The sequence below is a fragment of the Syngnathus scovelli genome, chromosome 12 (assembly GCF_024217435.2).
Source record: "Syngnathus scovelli strain Florida chromosome 12, RoL_Ssco_1.2, whole genome shotgun sequence".
Taxonomy (NCBI): domain Eukaryota; kingdom Metazoa; phylum Chordata; class Actinopteri; order Syngnathiformes; family Syngnathidae; genus Syngnathus; species Syngnathus scovelli.
In genome coordinates, this window is record NC_090858.1 from 8,040,333 (window position 1) to 8,060,664 (window position 20,332).

The 20,332-nt window shown below is 40.2% G+C and overlaps 1 protein-coding gene across 2 annotated transcripts in view; it reads left to right on the forward strand.

Annotated features, from left to right (window-relative positions):
* Positions 1 to 14,184: 14,184 nt before the first annotated feature.
* Positions 14,185 to 20,332, forward strand: part of unc5b (unc-5 netrin receptor B) — a 40,137-nt gene continuing 33,989 nt past the window's right edge. Inside the window, exon 1 of one of the 2 annotated variants that reach the window (XM_049735967.2) lies at positions 14,185 to 15,109. In XM_049735967.2, coding sequence (XP_049591924.1) covers positions 15,019 to 15,109 — 91 coding nt within the window. In that variant the 5' untranslated portion in view covers positions 14,185 to 15,018. The remainder of the gene's footprint in view (positions 15,110 to 20,332) is intronic. The other variant, XM_049735965.2, reaches the window with a different exon arrangement.

Genomic DNA, 20,332 nt, shown 5'->3' on the forward strand with positions numbered 1-20,332 from the left:
AATCATGTCCAATCATGATCTCTTCGATACCCTTCAAGTGAACGGACATTGAAAAACACACTGCAAAAAATGACAATAAGTTTTCATTATATTTACAGTAATTAGCAGCAATAGTCACACTAATGCCACTTGACTCTGTTTGGACAGGTCTCATCTCTTCCACACTGGGACAATCAATCGGCTGTTCTTGTATGTCCAAAAAAAAAAAAAAAAACTATTATGAGTTGCCATCCATCTCTCTCCGTCTGTCAAGTTTTATGGTGTCCCTCTGCTGACTTGGGCATCCGTACAGCTTCCCTTGGTCACAATGACACCATAGATGTCATCATACACCCTGTGCGGGTGTCCTGGCATGGCGCTTAAATGAAGGACTGATCTCTCTTTCACACCCGCCATCATTGCCAGCGCCCACTGCTGGATGAATTAGATTGCAGGCTTTTTAATAGGGCTTTTAATGGTTTATAAATTGCATGTAATGATTCCTCCTTCCCTCCCCCCTCTTGCGGTGCTTTTTTACAGCCGCTCTGCTTTCCAAGGGTGTGGGTGGGTTTTAATATCTGGTGGAAGAGGCAGAATGAGGAGGAGATGCTAGACCTGCATAACTTCCTGCCTGTGCTTTTAACGTCTCCCCTGGCTACAGAGAAGGGAGTCATGGAAATAAAGCTGGACACTGATACTATCTGGCTGCTAGCACATTACGGTTGGCACATGACAGCGCTGCATAACAAAGGAGGACACAAGAGTAGTGCAAATAATATGAAAAGACAGGATGGAAAGACTTGGGAGAGACTAAAATCCACAAAGCAATGACAAAATTGAATACTGTTACCCTTATACAACAGGAGGCAAATTATCACTCCATGATTGAACGTAGTAAATGTGCCCCGCCCCCCCGTCCTTTTTAATGGCATATCGTCATGACTTTTACATGTTTATATTTTATTCAGAAAACCTAACATTAAATCATTAACCAGATACAGGAAAGTCTTTCCCTGCTGTGGGACCCGCTGACTTTAATTTGCGCCCACGTTTTATTTCTGTTTCTATGCTTCATATTGTATTCATATTGACTATAGAGAAACAAAGATAAGCTTGGGGGCAAACTTAGAATATCCTCAGTTGCCTGCTGTGGGTAGCGTTTAATTTTGCCGAACGAATAAACATATGCCTCCCATAATAGTTCAATTAAATCCTCTACTTTGATTCAGTGTTTACATTGCACTTGCTAACTTTTTTCAAGACCGGTAATTAGAGCAGTGTGGAAGGTTTCCAATTGCTAATGCAGCACAGTTGGAACAGCAACCAGCATAAACTATATGCCCTACTTGATGAGCAATGAAGTGAAAAAAATTCAAGTAAATGACCCAAATGTTGGCATCTGAGAGCGGGAGTTGAATACTTGAATAAATCTGCAGAGGTAACATCTGATGTCTTCCGTGTGAGTTTAAAAAATGATTGTGGGGGAAAACAAAAGAGAAAGTTGTGCCTCAGCTTGTCGGTTTATTTGAAGACTTAATTTGGTTTTCCTTTTGTTGTCAATGTCACAAAACACATACATGGGTAATACCATCACTTGAGTCAAGATTACGATGATACAGAATATTTAATGGCGTCTTTATCATTTTATTTCAGTTCTATAATTTTGGCATATAGTAAAAAAGAAAGATAACTCATTGTTGGATACATAAACCAAACTGTAGATAAACAAAAATAAAAGTGGACAAAGGATATTCTAACCCAGAATGTCTGAGAAAGCAAAATGGATTTTGCAAGATCTACAAATGAAAAATCCATTGCGTTAAGATCTTATCTGTCCTGTGGCAAAGAGGGCAGCGGTGGTCATGTCTCTGGTATCACAAATGACACCGGGCGCAGGCATCTCAAGTAGGCTTGGCTGCATGCAGTGGATCACTTGGACATGGGCCAAAACAGTCTAACTAATAAAACAGCTTTTAGCAAAGAATGTTTTGTAATGATAATAAAAATGATATTAATACATTAGATTTATATAGAGCTTTTCTGGACACTCAGACGTTTTATAATTTCATGCGCTCACATATTCACACTGTGGTGGTGGCAGTGTGAGTGTTTTGCCCAAGGACACAACAACACATGACTTGGACAGAGCAAGATTCAAACTCTCCGTTTACTGTCCCACTCAACCGCCTGAGGCACGGCTGCCCGCCACAAACTCACATTTCAAATTAAATTGTGATATTTTTTTCATGATGCAAACATGCATTTTCAGACATGCTTGCATGACCTTGAAATGCGTTTGACTCTATTTTAGCAGCCTGTCCCACTTAAGAAAACACGGTCAGTTGGTCTTCCTGAAATGGGAAGATAAAGAAGCAGAGGTCCTACAGCTTGCTATCGGTCGTTCCAACTGAACTCCTTTCCTTACATCCGATGGAGAAGGGGAGGGGGTTATCAGTTTAAGGGAGGGGAAGGAAGGAGGAGTTTTTTTTTTCTCTATTACCACCTTCAGTTCACACATACACAACATAATCACTAATCTGTACCTCTGATATGCTAATCTTCCAACCTCCCTTTCTCACTTTTCTGACAGCAGCCACACCCGAAATTCAGAGCGGTAACAGGCGACAGGAAATCATCAAAGTGTGGCCTGCAGGAGCCTGGCCAGTATGAGACACGACAGTCCTTTGGGTGTGTACGCACAAGGGCGAGAATAGGGGAACGCCTTCTATTGCTCATCCCCGCTGGGTGATTCGGGATAGCATGAGACACGCAGAGTGCAAAGCGTAACCATATTTCCGCGCCTGCGGTGGTAGTTGCATTTGTATGCGTGTGTATATCGGATTTGGAAGATTAACAATGACAGTCGTCACTTTGCTTAGACCAGCTCATTTTGTCACAATGTGTCAGAAAGCAAAGATGCTCAGCATTGCGCCTGTCATCATAGGTTACCTGCTTTTCCAATGATTTTTACTGATAATAGTTTTGCCGATCCACCTCAGCACAGTTTGTGTGCACATTCACATTTCGAGTTCACTAACAGCACCTAATAGGCTGTATTGCTAAAAGCATTGCTCTGTTTTGATTGACAGTCAGAGAAGCTATTTTTATTATCTCGGTTATAGTTGGCAATGTTGTGGATTGTAAAATGTGCTGCATAATACTGAGAGCTGTGCAGCCACAAATATTAGAACCGACTTTAATATATTGCAGAGGAATTCTGTGATTATTTGAGAGAGACAGAATCTACTGAACATATTAATTATAAAACAGCTCATGTATTCTGTATTACAAGGAGACAGGAACAAAATAAAGGGGAAAATAGACCGAAACAGTTTTCTGCCCGAACCACTTTTAACTGATCATATATGTCTTCCATCAAAAGCTATGAGCTGTTTAATAGTTTGAATATTACCTCTTCATTTGTCACAGGCAATAATTACATTGTAGCCAAGCTTTAATAGCTATGTGCAAAATCATAATGTGAAATCTAACTCATTACTGGGTGCATGTGTGCGTGCATGCGTGGGTGAATTTCTGTGAGGCCAGCATCCCTGCACGGCCCTTATCAAATTTATGAGAACACCGAATCATGTTTTAAATCTATCGTACCTCCTGACTTCATTGATTCATGTTTTGTTGTTGTTGGTGATGTTGTTGAAGTTGTTGTGTGTGCGTGTGTGTGTGAGTATTATTATTATTTTTTGCCGTCTCCATAATGGAGATAACTCTGAGAGGTTTGAAGCTGCAGTATTGAAGACAAAGGCAAAATCAATGTTCAGACTAAAGCTATGTAATACATTCTAATGAGCTAGCGGGAGACTGGCGTAGCATTTATATGCCTCCTGCATTCACATCCGGAGTTCATAACAGAATTTCTTGTATATAAAATCTACAATCAACTTGGGACAAAACGCTCATAAAGAGAGTGTTTTTTTTTTTTAAGAAAGCTGAATAAAAATACAATCAAAACTAGAGTTGATAAATGTTTTATAAGATGAACGTTTTCCCCCTGGATTATTTATTTATTTATTTATTTATTTATTTATTTATTTATTTATTTATTTATTTATTTATAATCCCATTATTTGCCATCAAAACAATTGATTTAAATTCTGAAGCGATCCTGGTTTCGATCCTGGAGGTTCTGCTTTATTTGAGGACAAACCGAGCCAAGAAGTAGCAACTGACAGCGAGCAGTGTTCCTTGAAACATTGAAAAACCGCATCTAACAAAGGTTAAACAGCAGTGTGGCTCAAGCCTGCGGCAGCAGTTCACCTCAGAGTCCGGAGACAGAATTAGCCAGCAGCCAGGCTGCTTGCAGGATCAGGCGGACAAGGGGAGACGACGGGAAGAGTTAATGAGGGGAAGAGACGGTGCAGGTCCCCCAAGAGCCTCCGGGCACCTGCAGTGGAAATTTTGTACCACCCAACCAGTTGTGATAATTATCAACATGGATTTAGCCCAGAGACAATCAAAGTGATTGGAATATTTGATGAGTTTCTCTTTAGTCTCTTGCTGATTCTCCTTCTTCTTGCTATGCTCTGTGTCTTCACTACATTCCCAGTGTGGGAATTCAGAGCTGCAGGTAACCAGTTACTTTACACAGAGGCAACTGGGATTCTATTATCGCCCTGTGGACTTTTAACCACCAGAATAAATTATTTCTAACTGCTGATCCTTAGCAGAGTCCAGCCTAATGCATTCCTCAAATGCTAACAAAGGGTTGAAAGGGCATGATAATCTTGGGTCAACATAATTCCAGAAATTGATGTTGTTTGGTATTACCACTGCACCTCCGGGGGAGTCATTAAATAAATAAACTTTGCTTGTTTGTAGAAAACCCTACATGTGTAGCTATAAAACTGAATATACAGGATGTCTGAAAAACAATGTTGAGAGCAAAGTGTGGAAATATTTGCCTGTTTCGCTGAAAAAAAAAAAGAAAATATCAAATAACTAATGTGGAAATAATTTAATTACACCATAACTGCTGAGGAATTTCTCTTGATGATCATCAATGCTAAAACACTGAAAGCTAATATCTTCACACAAATGATATTTTAGTGTTGTCTTGCCCAATGTTTGTCCCCATGCTGTGAGTATTCAATAGCCTGACGACGTGGGAGTGCATATAAAAAGCTTTTCTTCTCGTCCTAATCCGCCTGCAGGCCAAACGAAACGTATGAGACGGCTTGCCATGGAACAGAACAACAGAAGAAGCAGCGCACTAACGCAAAAACTGAAACTAAACCGCACATTGCTTGTGAATTATGCAAGCAGGTATCGTCTTCTTACTTTTTTCCATCAGAAAAGAAATCCATTCTCTTCTCCAGGAGCCGATACAAAAGGTGATGGAGTTGAATAATACTCACAGTGGGGTGGAAACATTTTGCCTGTACAACTTCAGGGCTTAACTAGGAAGTTGGAATTCTCAGTCCCAACCTACACCATCGAAGTGAACAAAACAAGGACAAGACAGAAAAATTTTAATCTGTAATGATGGTCCACCGCTTGGATGGTGCTCCAGGGATTCCCAAAAGGGGTTGGGGTGGTGGGCGGTGGGATTAGTAGCAGTCTATCTCTTAGTGCTGGGAATTAATTAAGTAATTATGAAAAGCAGACGGGGGATGAAATATGCATGAGCCTCGATTGGGACGTTTGTGATTGTGTAATCTAATTTCTCTTGGTACAATGACCCTGTCAGACAGGTACGACACACAAAGCTGATAGAATGAATTTTAGGTGCATTACGTTAATTGAAATGAGGTATTAGAGGCTTAATCAAAGTAATGATGATTCAACAGAAGATTACTGCTTTCCTCTTTGTTTGTGGGATTTTGTAAAAAAACAACATAATCACTTTATTTGAAACTTTGTGATTGGGGATTTGGTGAGGATACAAATACAGGAGGTGATGAGAAGAATTTTGTTTTGTAGTTACTGGGGTGAGAGGGTCCGTGGAATGTAGCAATTGAAATTGTCCAGTCCTATAGCTCAAGCACCAGCATAAGCTCAGTGTCATTTATTCATTTTATTGTATTTTATTTATTTAACAAGTGTTAAGGCACCATGACAAATTAAATATATCTGGGCAAAGATGCCGCTTCTGGAATTGAACTTGTGTTGTTGGTGCTGACGATTCAAAGCAAGCTTTTTGTATGTGTGCTGTTCACTTAAGGCCTCTCTCTTTTCTTGGTCTTAGAGACGTTTTCTGAAAAATACTGGAAGAGAAGAAGAGTCGATAGCAGGCCAGAGGTTAGCAGCCACAAGATACACCACAAGAACAAGACATCCTTTTTTCGTACACAAGTATGGTCAATACAGGGTTGAAGCACGACCACAAATGTGCACAAAATGTAAATACACACACAAAGCTCCTATTTGCTCTCAATCACCTGCACGTATCGACCTTGCTGCATTCTCTTTGCTTTCATTTATTTGACTTCTTTTTTTTCCCTGTGTATTGATTTATACATTTGGAAAGCTGCATCGCACCGTGCTGCTATATCATATTCTAGCTTTGGCCATTTGTGTCCTTCTGTATGCATCCTCCGCTGGTCCTTAATAGCCTGGACTTTAAACTTAACGATCAGTGTAACAACACAGTTCTCAATATGCTTTAATTAAAAGAAAAGGGATCATTCATATAAATGCAATGCCACCACGTAGACAGTGGAAATATTGGCATAGGCCTCGGCTCTTTGTTTCTCGATAGGATCTACTTCACCGGAGCGCTGCACCGGGAATCTCCAGTATTTAAACTGGTCCCCAGTGTTTGAATCGTGCTCTCAAGGCCGACATAAAGTAGAGAAATGAGAAGACACGTACACAGATGAAATACTGCAACGTGTGCTCCAAAGGGAATGCGACAGCTCTGGAGCATGTTAACAAAGACTTAGATGTGTGCTTGTTCTTTTGTGCCATGTCATCACCCTTTAGTTGTGACTTTAAAGATACTGCTTGGAAGGTTGTGAAGTTTTCATCATCAGATTCGTCACTTTTCAAGGGATTGCTCATCAGTGAACGTACCGATTGAATGACAAAGCAAGTCTCAGCTCACAGGTTTTTTTTTTTTTTTCCAATAAACAGTGATGTTGTTTTTGAAATAACATGGAGGCAGCCAAAGGAGCAGATGTGTCTCTAGGATCAGATGGTCACCTTTTGGACCTTGAAGAGGGTCTTCTTCATGCTCCTTCAGTCAAGATCAGCCTCTTATTAGTGTGCCGCAGGTTCACTATTTGGCTGTTGCTAAAAAAAATCAAGGATCAGCTGGACAGGTCAGACAGCTAACAAGGTCGATTGTCTCTAGGATCCTTTCATATTGGATGTATCGAAGCTAAATCATATTTGTACAGCTTGGCTTCTACCTAGCAAGCATCACGGCTCGTGACATGCCTTTGGCAATACTCATTAATATTCATTTGAAACAACAACATACCAATGAGAATATAAGCGCAGCAAAGGTGTCATGGGGAAACTTGCAAAATACTAATGCTAACATACAGTGGAGCCAAAGCAATAACAATGATGTTTTTAAAGCATAATCATTCAGCCTGTTCCAACTGTTACCGTCTGCATCAGTCATTGGCTAAAAAGAAATCATTACTAGGTTTCACAACCCTGTTATGCTACTGGAATGAAAATAAAGTGATCAAGCATGCATGGAATTCTTTGGTAATGGACTTTGGATGTGTTCTCTGTCATTAGTTTATATATACAGTACCCGTCAAAAGTTTGGACACAGAGTCTTTGTCTTGCATAAGAAAGTGGCTCCAAACTTTGGACTGCTACTATATGTCAATTATGATGACAATATATAGTTCATTTTTCTGCGTCTGGATTCCTGGGAGAAATCAGATTTCTATTTTGGTCTAGTGCTGAAACCCTGATTTGGAAAGACAAACAAGGCACTGCCCACCCTTCTTTCTCGCAGTATAATATTGTTTGATATAATTGCAATGAATCAGTACTGTAAGATCAAAACTTAACGTTTTATTCACTACATGTTACCACATTATTTTCTTAAAATGTGATTTGGGGACAGTGTACAAAGATATTTGGCATATTCCATGTTGTGTATAAAGTTTCAGTTCTTTCTTACTCCTGAACTTATTCAGTGTTGAATCATTGCCTGAACCTAATTTGCGGTTTTAGTCTCAGCTGACTGCATAATTTGCATGGATTTGTTTTGTAACCATAACACTGATTTGCATCCAATGAAAAGTAAAAGCACTTCAACGGCAGACCATAAAGATCTCTGATTATGCTTGTGATTACGATTCAATTTCACTGACATTGAAGTGTATAATTTATGATATAAAAAAACAGTCAACATGACTAATACTGGTAAAAGCTCAAATTTTCTTCTACCAACTCAGCCTTCCTTTCACATCCTGCTCACTCATGTTTTTCTCCTTCTTTCTCCCCTAGCTTGCACGCCCTGAAATGAGGTGATAATGCGATGATGGGAGACCATGTGAAGGCAAACAAAACGCACCCCCACACCTGAGCTCTTTTCCAAGCTAATAAGGTGACCGCTGACTGGCTGCACTGTGAGGTCAGCCTCTGCTCTTCATGCCCAACCTGCAGACATCCAGCCATATTATTACCATTCTAATTGACTATTGGCGGCTAATCAAACTTGACTCGTGATAACAGATCAGAAAATGTAGATAAATACGTTCATCCATTACACTTCTTAATAATAAGCAGTAAACTTGTTAATTCACAATACAGACAACATCTTTAGTATTGTGATATTGTTTGGTTGTTTTTTGCCACTTTTTGTAAAGCACGTTTTTTATTTGTTTGTGTCTGTTGTAGCTGCTGAGAAAGTGCTTTGTGTTTTATTACATCGACAAATATACTGCCGCTTTATGGCTTTGGATGCAATTATCATACACTTTCCCAGGGTGAACTCTCCTGTGCCAAATTGAACATGTATTAAATAGTGACACAAGAGTGTAACAACTCCTCCAAATAGGAAATACTTACATTGCATAACCATATACAGTATGCGGATATTTACTCCCCGCTTATCTTTTGCAGGTTTTTTTTTTTGGAAGCCGATCTCTGCCAATTGAGGCTGGTTACATCCGGCAAAGACAGACTCTCAATTGCTTGGCGGATACATCGGAAGAGACGACTATTTATTCTCACATTCAACTGGGAGGTAACCATTACCTTTATGAATTTCTTTTACACGGGAGCAACCACAGAAAACATGTGCTGCTTTGTTTTAATAAATATAGCCGACTGTATTCTGGAGGTAAAATAAAATGAATCACAAATAACAAACACCAAAACAATTACAGTGCACAATTCAGCATTAAACTCAATTAGTTTCCTTTTTAATTTGTTGCCGTTGTGGTTCCATATGAAACACATAAAGCAGAAATAATCAGCTCAAGACATTATTTTTGAATCATTAAAACAAAATGCCTAATTGTGAATTGTTCAGCTTGGAGGTTCTATTGTTTCTAAGGATGTGTTTTGTCTCCCTTGAAGTGCAATTGTGGCAACGCTAGAGTATTATTTCTGTTCAGTGTTGTCGGTGTTCCCTCTAGATCAAGACTGTGATTAATAAAACTGGCCTCCTGGTCCCCCTCTAGCCGATCCTCACTCTCTCCCTTTACAACTTTATGCTGCCTTTGGAGCATGTGCTTGCATCAGTGTGCCTCTGTCTACTATCCTCATTCTTACTCGAGTTGTCTTTCAAACCTCTCGCAGGAGAGAAACAATTCTACTCCCTTTCGGAAAGGGCCTTTCCTCCCATGCGTCCTCTCTACAGCTAATAGCAAAACATGTATGTGGACTCACAGCCATCAAGTAATCATAAAGGAGGAGTTACGGGAGTACAGGAGAAATGGGTGATGAAGAGAAGTGAATCAGAGGATATATATGGATATTAAACACGCAAAATTGGGAAACGTAGTTTAATGCCTTTCACCGTAAATCACACACATATGTAGAGAAATGAAACCATAATGTTGCTCTCACAGACGAAGCACTGACTATCCTTAAGCCCACCACAACCATAAAAAAAGACTGGACAAGCAGAGCAAATGTGCTGAGCAGCCAATATTATGAAGTGTACATAATGCTTCCCTTATGAAATATCATCACCCAACAATGCTCCTATGCCCCTCATAATAAACAAAATGTAGGTTTATAGTTCAGATCAGGGCTAATAGACGGAGACATTACCTGACGCAGGTCCTCGGAGGGTGACATATACTCCCACAAGCAAATCATATTGGAAACCTGATTCATCTTAAGCGCGGTATACAAGTTTGAGCATTTTTTTTCCCTCCCTTGCAATCAAAGTCAGCAAAGGTTTGATTCTTGCATGTCTTATCCTGGATCCAGTTGTCTGGGGTGTTTTGAATTTTTTGTTTTCCCGCCCTTGGAAAACAGTCAGGGTCAATGATCGGAAATTATAAAGCTGTTCAATATTTTACAATACCAAGCCACAAATGTTGACCGTGGCATAAAACAGAAAAATAACAGAAAAGTCAATCAGGAATCACCAAAAACAAAGAGAAGAAACAGGTTTGGGTTTTTTTTGGGCATTTTTAATCACTCACTGGATTTCAATGACATTCACAGGCCTCGGGAGAACTCCATGCTCTATGATTTACAGCCAGGCTGCGAACTTAAAAAATGTCTTTAGTATTTGCCCACTCTTTCTCAACTTATGCGAAGTGCTATGTCAGAAGTCTGGATGAAAGAATACGTATAGATGAAAGGTGTGCTTTAGGCGCACAGAAAAATGACTTATGCACAAACAGAAGCTCAAAATAAGTTAGCACAGTGATCCGATGAAACATCAGCATCCTTGAAGAAATACTGGAGGCGTTGCAACTAGAAGCGAAGTACCTGAAAGTCACTTTCTTCCAGTCAAATAACAAAACAATTATTTCTGTTCTGTAATCCATATAAAACACAAAAAAATGAATAGAAGTATATAAGAAATATATACATTGGCTGCAAAACTAATAAAGGCAAAAAAGTAGAAGGAAACAATTAAGTGAAAAGTTTACCAAAATATAAAATAAAATATAAAATATTTGCATATATTTCATCTGAGCAGACTGATGCAATATGTGAAATGATGGAAAAAGTGACGTTTTTAAACTCAGAACTCTGTGAGAGTTTTAGTACCCAATTTTCATGTTTTACCATTTGAGCCTACATGAATCATTTTGTATAACAACGCCTTCCAGCAGAGCGTCAAAGCGTTTCTTCTTGAAAAAAATGGCCCCATCCAATTTGATAATACTTAACGACTGATGTAGTTCACTAGTTCTGAGCCAATTATCTCGAATCAGTGACAATCATGATGCTTTTTTAGTGGCCCAGTCATGTTGTTTACTAACAACATCTGTGAGAGTCCATGGGGACAGCTCATTCTCACTATTGTCATTAGAGTATAATGATGAATATTAGACTTCCTGTTTGTCGGTATTGGTGATAATGCGCAGCAATCAGCGGCTGCTGTTGGCAGCTCACAATTTACGTAAACAAGGTCTTACTTTAAAAAATATTTTTTTTCTTCATTATTGTAGAAGAAAAGAAAACCTTGTGAGATGTCTATCACAGCACGTGCCTGCGCTGCGAGGCAGGGAGTTAGCAGAGTTTCTAGGGCAACAATCAGAGTAATTGTCCTAAGTGTGACACATGCAATCTGCTAAAAGCCCTGAAGCCAATGGGCCCAGGTGTGTCCAGGGATTACACGGGTGGAGGACAGGTGAAGTCGATGAAAAGTGACAGGGACACACACGCACACGCACACACACACAGCCAACCAGTCAGTTATCTACTTAAAACAAGCATTGTTACTTAAGTACCTTAAGTATTTTTTTCCAAATACCCCAAGTATCAACATTTACAGCACACTATTTTTATTTTTAGCACTCTTCTCTGCATATGATCCACTGCTCACCCCTCTCTGTGTAATGCAGCTTGCATTACCATGACGACTCGAGATGGACCTACGGGGGGCTTACTGTTTGAGCTCCAAGACTAGCGAGGGCTACCTGTAATGATTACGTCCCCATAAAGATGTGATTGGAGGCAGCACTTCATCACCAGTAAAGTTTCGATAAGTGTAGCAGATCTGTGCATGTGGCGCATGCAACAGTCACAAATTCCCTTCTCTGGCCACTTATCAGAAGGTAATGATGATGAGGCTGTTGAATAACGCTGATATGTGCATCAAGAAAAAATCAGTGCAGCTCTGGCTACCTTTTCACATTAGTGTTTTAATTTTTATCACTTGAAAGTGGCAGATTGCCCAAGTTCCGAGTCATGGTTTTGAGAAATTTTATATTGGGGCAGTGTTATGTAAATTATTTTATCTTCATTATTGTTATTACAGAGCTTACTTACTTACATTTTGTAACTGTATGTGTGACCTAGGCATGCATAAATACCAAGTATATTGAACAGGTCTTGTTACAATTTGGTCAGAGTGAAGGATAGCAATCAGCTATCCAAAGCATGTAATAAAACTGAAACTAAAAAGTGACCTTAAACGTATACCACAGCAAGATAGAAGACACCAAATCAGAAAGACAATTTATTGTCTGTGGTGGTATTCATTTTTGAAAAGGTTAAAAGTCTTTGTAGTGTGCCAAAAGCCTTCAGCTTTTTTTCTTTTTTTTTGTCTTATTCACTTCAACCACAATTTCTCCTCTGGGTTGCAATAAAAATAATTAGTCTACAGAATAGGTCAACTTCATCATTCCTGAAAATAATATTCAATTATCGCATCTTCTGGAACACCTCTTCTATTTTTAGACTCCCCTCTGCTTTTCAGAGATATGCAGTTTGCCATCTTTTATGTCAAGCCTCCAATACGATGCACTTGAGGGTCTGTAATACCAAACAGCTCTCTATAATGACCCATTGTCTTCTTAATAATAGCTGTTTTCCACCTCGCCTTTAAGGTTCTCCACACATTGGTTACATCCCCCCACTAGTCGTAGCGCTCCCATTTTGCTTTAAACACTAGGTGCCCTTGACTATTTTAATTAAATGAGCTATCACCACCAGCCAAGCCAGTTAAAGTCATTTTAGGTCTTCAATAGTGGATCTCCTCAGCCTTTATTTCAGAGTCTACTCCTCCTTGTCCTTTCAAAGAAGCATTTTAAAGGTGTTTAATGGGGTAGAGGTCATAGCGCTCAGGTTCCTCCATGCCAAACTCATCCAAGCACACCTTTATGGACCCTAGTTTTGCCACCGGGGCACAATCAGAGTGGAACTGAAAAGGTCATTTCCCAAACTTTTTTCAACGCTGACATTCCCATACAGCTCATTTCGTAAGTAGAGTGCATGTTAATCATTATTTTTGTGGTGCTGAGAATTTATTGGCCAGAGAATATCATTCTCACATTACGACGCTAATGAATGGATTAGATTTTTGCCCAGTCTTTGGTCTGTGAGGTCAACACTATTTTTATTTCACTATATCAGTGGCAGTGTTGGTAGACATACTACAGAGTCACATCATAGTATGCTGAGCTATGCCATAAGAAGGTGAATATGAACATTATGCAACAAATATAAAGACATGTTTATTGCTGTTCATTAATTATCATGATTAAGCAACAACAACAACAAAAAAACATTTGAAAGGTTTTCACTACGTTTTGTGCAGGGAGCTGACACCATTAGGAACCTTTTTCTTTTTAATTCTTATTATTTTTTAACATATGAAGGCACATACAGACATGCCACCCCGTCAGAGAGGGAACTTTTTATCTCTCACCAAGATTCATCTTAGAAGTTTATTATTAGTTGTGCAATCACTATTCATCACGTACAACCTGCAGTCTGGAATAAATTCTTCTCACACATAATCATATGCACTTCTATAAGTACTTCTTCCCTGTAGTGTGAATTTAATAGTTTTTTTCCAATTCAATATCCTGGTGGTGCCCACTTATTAATTATACCACCAACTACCATCATATATGAAGGGCACTGTGCAAATTCTATTCAAAGCCCCATGCGGGTAGGCTCATTAATGAAAGGGTGCTCCCTTGTGGCCACTGGGGGTACATTTATGATGGAGAGCAGTGGATTGACAGAAAATAATAAAGCGTCAGATGAGTTATGATTGGTGAAGGCTGCAGAAACAGGATAGATAGATAGATAGATAGATAGATAGATAGATAGATAGATAGATAGATAGATAGATAGATAGATAGATAGATAGATAGATAGATAGATAGATAGATAGATAGATAGATAGATAGATAGATAGATAGATAGATAGATAGATAGATAGATAGATAGAAACAAGTGAGCCAAGTGAATCCAGAGTGGATCCGGGTTTTCTCTCTCTCGCTCCTCTGCAATCTATTTCCTTGTCTTCTGCTCTGAACTTCCATTCACTTGTTCAGTCAGTCATCAGTGCGATGAAGAGGACGACGACGAGGAGGAGGAGGTTGCAACGTGATTGGCCAGGGGGAGGCTGCTAGTGCGGCTGTGTTGGTCCTTGGGTCTTCTTGTTTACACCTGGTGGACCGGAAACAAGTCTAGAGTGCCTCCAGCACACTCGGACGTCCAGTCTGCGTTGAGCAGGGCTTTCTGACAGCACCTTGTCGGACCGAGTAATTTTGCATTTCATTTTTTTTTTTTATGTTAAAACGATTTTTTTTGTTTTGCATCGTTTTGTTTTGTCTTGGACACTGGCTGCATCCGTTTATTGCTCAGTCGCGTCCAAACTTTTGAGCGACTTTCTTCAAGGGGTCTTTTAGTGGCTGTCAAATCGCAGCTGAAGATGAAAGCTGCTGGGAATGTTGTCATTTTGCATTGATATCCCCATTTTTTGTCCCAAGTTTGATACTGGAGGAAAAGTACGCCGTTGCGGATTTATTATAACAGTAAGCGGATGCGTTTATTGTTGCTTCATGGTGGAATTGGACTCTGTTTGATATTTTCCAACATCACTTTTCTGGACTAGAGACACTTGGTGTGGTGAAAACCACCCGTGAGCGCACCAGCGGACGCTTCGCAGCAGTGTAGCTGGAAATGATGCTCTCTTTTCGGGCACAGCGTGGACAAGCTTACGGTCCGATTGTGCTTTTGCTCCTGGTCGGGGGATCTGTCGTGTGTGATACCGGTAAGTCGCAAAATCACATAAAGGCTCCACTTGCACGCTCTGACGCATGGACACGTTTGCGCACCACACGGTGCTTTTTATTCTAAGCGCAAATAAAGTTCAACACTGTAACAGAATAACCCGCGGTCCAAGATTCCGTTTGGAGTGTAGTTGAATATGATGTACTTAAAAGCCTTGTACTTTGTATAAACGCGTTATTTATTTTTTTTTTATTTTTTTTACCTAGAGCATAATAATAACAAACTCCCCCAGAGTAAATTAATCGAGGTGCGCTGATGAGCAACTGCGTTGTTTTGTTATTCATTTTCATTGTCGCCCATTTAGGGAAAAAAAAAAAAACATGAGCTGGTTAAGTAGCTTTTAATTCACTTACCTAGTCGTACGTCATTAGAGCTGCATTAGTTAAAGTGAGTGTTGTAGGTTTTGGGATTCTTCCACATGGAGCTCACATAGAGATGTTTCCACTTAATTGGCACAAAGGTCACCGTGGGTGAGCTAATGGGACTTGGACACTGAGGTGACAATGGCCGTCACTTAGTCCACTTTATAGTAGACTGGGTGTTCCTTCCTTTTTTGTCACCTTGAAATACAAGATAGATTTATACGGTTCTGCTTACAGTAACAAAAAAGGGCAATAATGCGTGTAGAAAAGTTGCCAAACGACCACTGCAGTCAATGCAAAAGTTTCCTTTTTTTTTTTTTTTTTTTTTTTTTTTTAAGGACACACTGATTGTCTTTCTAGGTCTGTGGTCATTTCCCCGAGTAACCCCTCCCTGTAACGCACAGGACACACGTGAATGTATTATTCCCTGAACAGGCGGAGCAGAAAAGCAGCTTATGTTTATTAAAATTGTAGACTGTTCAGTAATGCTTCCATGAGAAATGGTGATATTAACTGTGTGGAGTATTGCAGTGAGGTCCTATAAGGGGAGGAATGCGAGCAGGAGGGGGCATGGAGGGCAATAGCTCTTTTTGTGGCGAGCCTTAGATATATTTAGTGAAATGCACAATGGGACACATTTGTGTATATTACTCCTCTCCCTCTTGCGTCGCTCTCTGGCTGGATGTGCTCACATTACTGCAATAAGCTCTCAGTGTTGACATACTCATGAATTACCTACAACACTTGTCTGGAGTAACTTGTATGTATGTGGCATCATTATTGCTGGCTTCATTGGATTTACTGAGCTGGTATGTGGGAGGCGTGTTATGTACAATGTTTGCAACACATCACTATTAAATGTGGAGATAGACCTGAGAGTGGGGGTGGGAGGAATGCCAGCAGACTAGTTCGGACTGGAAGGTCAAGACAGAGGTAGAGAAAAGCCAAGCATATCAAAGTAGCAGTTGACTATTGAAAATTAGAGTGCGTAACATGTCTGACACTCCCTTCAAGGTCTGTGTGAATACTGTTGTTAAGTGTGGTGATATTCATTATTTCAAACAACAATGTAGCAAGAGTAAAGAGGCTGACACTGAACAAAGTGATAGAAAATTTTGAAAATGCTTCAAATTTAATATTTGGAGTGTGCTTTGGATTTGGTGATTGAGACTTACAGAATTGCAAATAATAAAACACATTCAATATTGACAGTATATTTGTGTTTAAATGCAATACAAGCAAAATCGATACTGCACTTGAATTTTTTATTTGACTCTGGGGTACGTCAAATTTGCTTCAGAGGAAAATAACGATAATGTGAAGTCCGACAATTTGAAAGTGTATGTGAAACAGTACACTAATGGAAGTGTTTACTCTAACAGGCGACAGAGGACTTTGGTGACCAAAGTAAGAGAAAAATGTCTTTGGGCCGAGCTTAAACCAGAATGTTTTGTCTGACTGGTCCTGTCAGCATGCGAGACACGGGCATGTTCTGTCCCGAAGCAATGCATTAGTTTTATGGCCATCAGGCGGCAGTGGATGGGATCGCTGGCCAGCCACTGGCCTCTCTGCTGTATTATTCATATGTGCAAAGTGGTCTTTGTTAATATTTAAAAATGTGCTTATGATGCTCACATTGTGGACAGCAAAGAAGAAAAAAGTGGGAGGGTAACAGCTGCTTAGCTCTCATCGGCGTAACTGACCTGGGGGGCTACGGGGGTTTGTGAAGGATTTTAGGGTAGCGAAAGGCTTTTAAAGACAAGATGAAAGAGTGGCTCTTCTAACAAGTGTGCCAATTGCACCCAGAGGATGTGAGCATGCTACAGTACAACTCCAAGGTGGAAGACAATCCATTTCAGGAAGCTGGTCTACTTCCAATATGCTCACATTTGGAAAGTATTTATCCCACAGGAAATCATGAAAATAAAAAATGATCACTGCCAGGGTCTGTTGCCACCATAAAACCTTTATTAACTGTACAACCAAGGTTTTCATTTTTTATTATCTGCCACACAAGTGTAAAAAGTAAAATGTTAAAAAAAAAAAAACACACACACACACAATACCTTTGGTGACAATTGGCTACGTACTGTATATAGCAGCCAGCCAAATGGGTTACAATGGTGTCTTCAGATACGAGTGCCTGGATTTTTTTCCGAGATATGAGCAGTCATTTATACTTCAATATTTTTTTCTTGCGTTACGAGTGTGCTTCAGATTTCCACTCTAAATAGCTCACAATATCTAGCCACTATCAATGCACATCGGTTTCCTTGCAGTGGCAGGATCGTATCAGTTGGTGGCAGTAATGCGTCATTAGGCTGGTTTGCCAACTGCCAATACACCCAAAAGAAGAACAACAAAAGGTCAATCGATAAAGTACAGTCGTGCATTGTTCTCATAATATTTGTTTGCAGATTATATGGAGAACAAATATTATGACGATAGTATGTAAGTGCACTTTTCGTACAAATATTGAAATTGATTTGAGATGAGTGTTCTGCGATGTGAACATGGTCACGGAATGAATAAGACATCAACCATGATGACAGTTTACCATTCTGTACATTTTTTTTTCCATCTCTGACATATTCCTAAATCATGTTTTTTAAATTGTATGACCTATAGAGGATTTAAATATGCGGGGTTCCATCGAATATAATCTGAGAGGCCATCCAGCGGAAAGGGCAGAACCACCAGCAGATGGAAAAGGGATGAATATATGAGAGACACAAAGATAGATTGATATTTCAGGGCTTGGCTTTTAAATATCCTTCATAAGAGAAGACGAAAATTCCATAGCCGTGCCATTCAAGCATCATTAAACCTCTGGCACAGACTGAAGAATGGGGCTGTGATGAAGAGGAGAAGGTGAAAAAGAGCAGAAGTGTAGACTGAAGAAGGTTAGAATCAGTTGGATGGGGGGTCAAGCATACTGTAGAGCAGAAAGTGAAAAAGACATATACACAAATCCCCTAAGGAGATGTTTTTATTAAGGCTCTTATCGATGGAGAGAGCTCACAGTATAAGAGTAGACATGTTTAATGCTTTGCCAATATTGTGCATGTTAGGCCGGACCATAAATCTGTGGCAAATAGCGAGGGCTCTGTAGAAGGAGCAAAAGAGCGAGGTAAATGGAGTAGGAAGCTGACAATGAAGAATTGAAAGAAGAGTGAGCTGCAAACGGGAAAAGAGCTGGACTGGCTGGACATGAATATCGGTCATTATTTCCTTCCATGAAACTATTTACATCCATTTAGATTGGTTACTAATTTTCCTTACTCAATTAAAACACGGATGTAGAGGAATTTATCTTGAATGTTTCAATTTAACTCAAGTTGTTTGATGTTTCAATTGCAGAAATATTTTTGATGTGAGTGAGTAATTATCGTAAGGAATTTATAGATATTTTTTTTTTTTTATAAAATTCTTGGAAAGAGGGGAGTCGAGTGGATGAATGTTTGGAGGAAGTTTTGGTGGCAGATGGGAGCCGAGTTGCTGCTGGGCCGGCATGACGGGATTCCCCACCGCCCCTCTATCGTTGCCTGTGGGGAGGGAGATGGGTGGGGCAGGCGGGGAAATGGGAAGAAAACCTCCGTGGGGTTCCATTGTACTTTGGATGAATAGAAGACTCCGTAGGACTTTTCATGCCCCTTTGTGTGGGGTGAAGGGGGCGGCAGGAGAACACACACACACACACACACACACACACACACACACACACACACACACACACACACACACACACACACACACTCGCGCACACACACACGATTCTTAATGATGCGTATTGCATAACCCACTCAAGCACAAAATCTGACCCCACCTGCATGCCTAAACAAAACAATATCCTCCTGCTGGTTAAAATGCAAGTCATGACTTTAATATGTGAAAGGCAGCCTCTTTTGAAGAAGTCCAAATTGCATATATTAATGTGGGATACCTGCTGGTGCGTCAGGATGAGTGCAGGAATTTTCATTTGAGAAGTCAGCAGCACTCAGAGCATCGTGACCAATAGGATAAGGATTCACTACAGGGGGCCGTGCCTGATCCTGAGCAACCCCCGTCGTATAGATGGACTCACACACACGCACACGCACACGGCCTCATTGAGATCCATAGATCAGAGACACTGTCAGCGCTTGATTGGCTGGTCCTGCGGTCTTGCACTCGGCATGTGTCCTCGCCCGAGAAGTTCTTTCAGGCCATGCAGATTTCTCCTTATCTTCTTAGCCGATGCTTTTTTGTCTTCTCGAAGCAGTTGGAGCCAAGTTCACTCTGAGCTTAGACCAAAGTCAATCTGTTAATGCTCGTGTTTGTGCCTGTTTGTATGCGAGTGTGTCTGGAGCATCGGCTTAACCGGAGAAAAACTCTGCTTAAAGCATGTTAATAAGATACTGCAGTAGGATAGCAAATGTGCTGCATTAGAAGCGCAGATGGGATTCACACAAGCATGCTGATGTATTTTTTTTAACGCCCATCTTTTGAATCTAACATTCAAAGCTACATTTCACAACCTCCACGTTAATAAATTACCTCCTCACATCGCCATTTCCTCTTCCTCTTCCTTCCCACTGTCATTAAATGTATTTATAGCTTTATAGTCCCACATATAACAATCTCTGTCATCCATATCAGTGTCACACCATCATTTCTTTTAGCGAGTCAGCCCTCTCTCGGCGTTTGGGAATTGCTCTTTAAAAAGCACCATGAAAAATCCCATTTCTGCGAGTCTTAACGCTTATTAGGGTGCCAGCTGCCCTCAGGGTGCCGCTGAATGTGTATGTTGGTGGCGGGGGGGGGTTGCCATGGGTCGGTAAGACATGGATGTTAGGGTTAGA